A 6,300-nucleotide genomic window follows, 5' to 3' on the forward strand; every position below is an offset into this window, starting at 1 on the left:
TGGAGTTAGAAGGTTGTATTAACATGATGACATGATCTAGGAAGTGTTATTACCTTTTCTATACTTTTGATTAATACTAAGTGACTGATTTTTCAATTATTATGAGGACTCACTTGTAAGCTCACCAGGGTCACAGTTTTAGGGAGAATGAGAAATGTCCACTAAATTTTCAAACACAAAGCTTTTTAAATTGCTGTTGCTCTGTTCCAGAGCTGTATTTTCATTGGTGTATTTCTGATCTCATCAGCCTCAGGAGCCATGCCCGGTCAGAACTACAGCACCATATCAGAATTTATCCTCTTTGGTTTCTCAGCCTTCCCACACCAGATGCTCCCTGCTCTGTTCCTGCTCTACTTGCTGATGTATTTGTTCACTCTTCTGGGGAACCTGGTCATCATGGCTGCTATCTGGACAGAACATAGACTCCACACACCCATGTACCTCTTCCTGTGTGCCCTCTCCATTTCTGAAATTCTCTTCACTGTCGTCATCACGCCCCGAATGCTGTCTGACATGCTATCCACCCATCGATCCATCACATTTATAGCTTGTGCTAACCAATTGTTTTTCTCCTTCACATTTGGCTACACTCACTCCTTCCTGCTCGTGGTCATGGGCTATGACCGCTATGTGGCCATCTGCCGCCCCCTGCATTATCATGCACTTATGAGCCTCCAAGGTTGTGCTCGGCTTGTGGCATGGTCTTGGGCTGGTGGATCGCTTATTGGGATGGCATTGACAATAATAATTTTTCACCTTACCTTCTGTGAATCTAATGTGATCCATCACATTCTCTGTCATGTGTTTTCCCTCTTAAAGTTAGCCTGTGGGGAAAGGACAGCCTTTGTCACTATTGCTGTGATCCTGGTGTGTGTCACACCCCTCATAGGATGCCTGGTCTTCATTATCCTTTCCTATATCTTTATTGTGGCCGCCATCTTGAGAATCCCATCTACTGAGGGCCGGCACAAGACATTCTCCACATGTGCATCCCATCTCACTGTAGTGATTGTGCACTACGGCTTTGCCTCCATAATTTACCTCAAGTCCAGGGGACTCTACTCACAGTACACTGATACCCTCATGTCCACCACCTATACAGTCTTCACCCCCTTCCTTAGTCCAATTATTTTCAGCCTCAGGAATAAGGAGCTGAAGAATGCTATAATTAAAAGCTTCCACAGGAATGTCTGTCAACAAAGTATCTAAGTGTCAGTTCTCTTGTTCTGAAATAAGATAGAAATCTTGAAGTGATCCACTCATGTAAGTCTGTGTTTGATCCATGCTAGTGTTTTTCTCCACACTTCTTCCTTAGTCTCAGGAAACTGTGTTCTCCTGTTTGTGATCTTGTGTGATCATATCCCTCTGACTATCTTTATCTGTGATTGTGTTATGCATGTATGGTATTTGTTATATTTTATGAGCACTTAAAATTTTCATTTTTGGGTATATTATGCACTTCTAATTAGTTACTTAATTTTAGCAGACATTCTCAAAGTGGGATATATATATATACCCTGCTGTATCAGTTGCCCCTGTTCATAGGCCCTGAGTAAGTAACTTCAATTACAAGTAAAAAATATATATATATTTATATTATGCTTCTGAAAACCAAATTGACAATGTCTGATGGAAATCAGGTCTTGTGGGGAAACTTGTATCTGATTCTTAAGCCAGTGATGTATAAATTTTTGAAAACAAGGAATAATGAAATACATACATTTGGTCATGTACATGATTCAGATTAAATGAACAAATGCAAATATAACCTATAGCTATCTCACTGCTAACATAGAAACAGAAAAAAAGCATTGTTTAAAGCTTCTTTGTCAGTTCTTCCAAGCTCTCCTAATAGTATAGGCAAGGAGGTGGCTTGCAAACAACGTTTCATCTTTACAGTTCAGAAGGTTAGGAAGTGCAAGGCTGTAGAGACAGAAGATTATGTGCAGAGAAAGGTAACTTCCTGGTTTATACTCAGTGCCCTCTAGTTGTGTCTTCATTTTAAATGATGGATAAATAGTCTGACTTTAGTTTCTTTTATTTGTTAAATTTATTTGTGAATGTGCATAATGTGTGGAGGGATCTATATGCTGTAGCATCCTTGTGAACGTGAGATAGTAACTGTGTGGAGGGTTTTTCATTCCACCTTCACATGAGACCCATGGAACTGATTAAAATCATCAGACTTGTTCAGCAGGCACTTTCACCTGCTTCTCTTAATCACCAGGTTAGTTCTCTTAATTAATTAATAATTAATTGTATTAGTTTAATTTGTTCTTTAACCTTTTCATAACAATGTAAAATGTGTTTTAATTACTCATAACTTAAACTTATGTAAATTCTACCTCCTCTCTAGAAAGCCTTTTCTCACATTTATGTCTTTGATGACCCACTGGGTTTAATCAAGGTCATCTGTGTCACCACAGATTTGGAAATATTAATTGGAGCTTGGTGGGTTACAAGTGAGTACACAACTGAAAATAAAACTGATTTCCCTTTCTCCAAGAATCATTCAGTCCCTGACAAGTCATCAGGAAGCAATGGAGTCCTGTGGACTCCTCCCCAGTTCATGATGGACCAAGCCAACCTTGGGCAGGCCCAGGGTTGCTACATGGCTGTGTTATGTGGCAGTGATATTTTGCAAATTAATATTCACAAAATATGATCCTTAGAGAAGTTATATGTCTGACAAGATCAAAATATTGTAACTTTTCATATTTATCAGTCAAATCCACATTCAAGAGGCTGAGACAGAAGACTGCGCATTTAAACCCATTGTTTAGATTACTGTAGTGGCAAATTAGTTAATGGCTTTGGCTCCTGGCAGGTCTATACCTGCCGAGGATCTCTCTGGATGCTCAAATAACACACACACACACACACACACACACACACACACACACACACTAATTTTCATATGCCTTGACAGACCACTGCTTGGGCACCTTTAAAACTTCCCATGGCTAGCATACCTTTCCCTCCAGTATGACTGGCTTAACACCTTCTAATTCTATGTTTTATCTTTGCTGCCTTCTGGGCAGCTACCCCCATAGGGCTGCTTACACCTATCCACCTATATTTTGGATGAATTTTCTTCTACAACTCTAAAAGGCAATTGTCCCTCTCCTTTCTCCCAATCCTGCCCTAACCTAGAAGCCCTACCTACGTCTACCTGCCCAGCCATTGGCTGTACAGCAATTCTCCAGTAACAATCAAAGCCAGCTAGGGGCAGGAACCCTCAGTGTTTGGACACACAGATTCCTGATTTGAGGAGCCTAATTAAGACAAAGCATTATTAATTAATTAATTTACTTACTTATTTTTATTGGATATTTTATTTATTTACATTTCAAGTGTTATCCCCTTTCCTGATTCCTCCCTCCCCCCGAAACTCCCTATCCAATCCCCACCACATGTTACTATGAGAGTGTGCCCCCACCCACCCAACAACTCCCACCTCCCCACTCTTGCATTCCCCTACACTGGGGCATGGAGCCATCACAGGAGCAAGGGTGCCTTTTCCCATTGATGCCTGACAAGGTCATCATCTGCTACATATGAGTCTGGAGCCATGGATTCCTCCAAGTGTACTCCATCAGTGAGTGTATATCATGTGTGTTCTTTTGTTATTGGGTTACATCACTCAGGATGATAGTTTCTAGTACCATCCATTGGCCTAAAAATTTCATGAATTCATTGTTTTTAATAGCTGCGTTGTACTCCATTGTGTAAATTCGCCACATTTTCTGTATCTATTCCTCTGTTATGAACAAGGCTGTTATAAACGTAGTGGAGCATGTGTCTTTATTACATTTTAGAGCATCTTCTGGTTATATGTCCAGGAGTGGTATAGCTGGGTTCTCAGGTAGTACTATGTCTAATTTTCTGAGTTAACCCCAAACTGATTTCCAGAGTGGTTGTACCAGATTGCAATCCCACCAAAAATGGAGGAATGTTCCTCTTTCTCCACATCCTTGCCAGCATCTGCTGTCATCTGAGTTTTTTATTTTAGCCATTGCGACAGGTGTGAGGTGGAATCCCAGGGTTGTTTTGATTTGCATTTCCCTGATGACTAAGGATGTTGAACATTTCTTTAGGTGCTTCTCAACCATTCAAGTTTCCTCAGTTGAGAATTCTTTGTTTAGCTCTGTACCCCATCTTTAATAGGGTTATTTGATTGTATGGTGTCTAATTTCTTGAGTTATTTGTATATATAGGATATTAGCCCTCTATCAGATGTAGGATTGGTAAAGATCTTTTCGTAATCTGCTGGTTGCCATTTTGTCCTATTGACAGTGTCCTTTGCCTTACAGAAGCATTGCAATTTTATGAAGTCCCATTTGTCAATTCTATTTTTTAAAAGATTTATTTACTTATTCTATGCATATGAGAACACTGTAGCTGTAAAGTTGATTGTGAGACTTCATGTGGTTGATGGGAATTGAATTTTAGGACCTCTGCTCACTCCGGTTAACTCTGCTCACTGAGATCCTGCTTGCTCCAGACCAAAGATTTATGTACTATTATAGATAAGTACACTGTAGCTGTCCTCAGACATGCCAGAAGAGGGTGTCAGGTCTCACTATAGGTGGTTGTGAGCCACCATGTGGTTCCTGAGATCTGAACTCTGGACCTTTGGAAGAGCAGTCAGTGCTCTTACCCACTGAGCTATCTTGCCAGTCCCCCCATTTGTCAATTCTTTTTTTTTTTTTAAAGATTTATTTATTTATTTATTTATTATATGTAAGTACACTGTAGCTGTCTTCAGACACTCCAGAAAAGGGAGTCAGATCTCGTTATGGATGGTTGTGAGCCACCATGTGGTTGCTGGGATTTGAACTCCGGACCTTCGGAAGAGCAGTCGGGTGCTCTTACCCACTGAGCCATCTCACCAGCCCCATTTGTCAATTCTTGATGTTAAAGCATAAGCAATTGGAGTTCTGTTCAGGAAATTTTCTCCTGTGCCCATATATATGAGGCTCTTCTCCACTTTCTCCTCTATTAGTTTCAGTGTATCTGGTTTTATGTGGAGGTCCTTGATCCACTTGGACTTGAGCTTTGTACAAGGAGATAAGAATGGATCAATTTGCATTCTTCTACATGCTAACTGCCAGTTGAACCAACACCACTTGTTGAAAATGCTATCTTGGCTTGGAGATGAGATCACCATTTTCTCTCTAGTGACTGTCTAAGGTGTGACCAGTTAGGAGTGCACAGGCTGCAGGAGTGATGGAGCAACTGGAACAGGGTCCTTCCTGCCTAGATCTGTACCCAGGAGTTGGGGTTGTCCCACAGCACTCTCTGGACAGGTCATGCCAGGGGACAGCTTGTCTCCAGGGAGTGCTCTGACTCCTGGGCTTGGAGGCGAGATCGCCAATTTCTCTCTGGTCACTGTCTAAGGCAGGACCAGCCAGGAAAGCACAGGGTACAGGTGTGGTGGAACAGCTGGGACAGGGTCGTTCTGGTCACCATCTGCACCCAGGAGCTGGGGCTGTTCCACAGCCCTCTGTGCATGGATCCTGCCAGGGGAGAGCTGGTATCCCAGGAGTGCTGACAAAAGCTTACAGGCCCACAGGAGGGACAAGCTCAAACCAGAGACAGCAAGACCAACTAACAACTGGGATAACCAGATGGTAAAAGGCAAGCACAAGAAACTTACCAACAGAAACCAAGGCTACATGGTATCATCAAAACCCAGTACTCCCACAACAGTAAGTCCTGGATACCCAAAGACACCAGAAAAGCAAGATTTGGATTTAAAATCACATCTCATGATGCTAATAGAGAACTTTAAGAAGAACATAAATAACTACCATAAAGAAATATCGGAGAACACAGGTAAATGGGTAGAAACCCATAAAGAGGAAACACAAAAATCCCTTAAAAAGAATTACATGCTTATTCGCATGTACTTTATAATTCTAAGTAAATGGGCAATGATTTCCTATACCCTTTTCAATAATCCAGGTCATTATCTATCTTTCCTTCTTCTCTTCTTTTGTATTGACCTCACTCCCTCTCCCCAGTAAAAGTCCCCCATTTCTCCATTTCCCACTTCATTTCACTTGAATCCTGTCATTCCCATTCGAAGCACTCATCTCCATCACCTTGGTCAGTTTTTACATTCTTGGTTTCTTTGATTACTCCAGGTTATAAATTCATATGTGAAGATTTTACACAAGAACTACAGATGAAAGAGAAAATGGAATATTTGTCTTCCTGAGTCTGCTTTATCTCTGGATCTATCCATTTAAATACAAAGTTCATTATTTTATTTTTTCTGTAAAGCAGAATAATAGC

The 6,300-nt window shown here is 41.0% G+C and overlaps 1 protein-coding gene across 1 annotated transcript; it reads left to right on the plus strand.

The window, feature by feature from the left end:
- The first annotated feature begins 258 nt into the window (after positions 1–258).
- Olfr63 (olfactory receptor 63) lies at positions 259–1,209 on the plus strand. Its single transcript, NM_146937.2, has one exon. It carries the CDS (start codon positions 259–261, stop codon positions 1,207–1,209), a length of 951 nt encoding a protein of 316 aa, NP_667148.1.
- The last annotated feature ends 5,091 nt before the right edge of the window (positions 1,210–6,300 follow it).

This window comes from Mus musculus, chromosome 17 (assembly GCF_000001635.26).
Source record: "Mus musculus strain C57BL/6J chromosome 17, GRCm38.p6 C57BL/6J".
Lineage (NCBI taxonomy): Eukaryota > Metazoa > Chordata > Mammalia > Rodentia > Muridae > Mus > Mus musculus.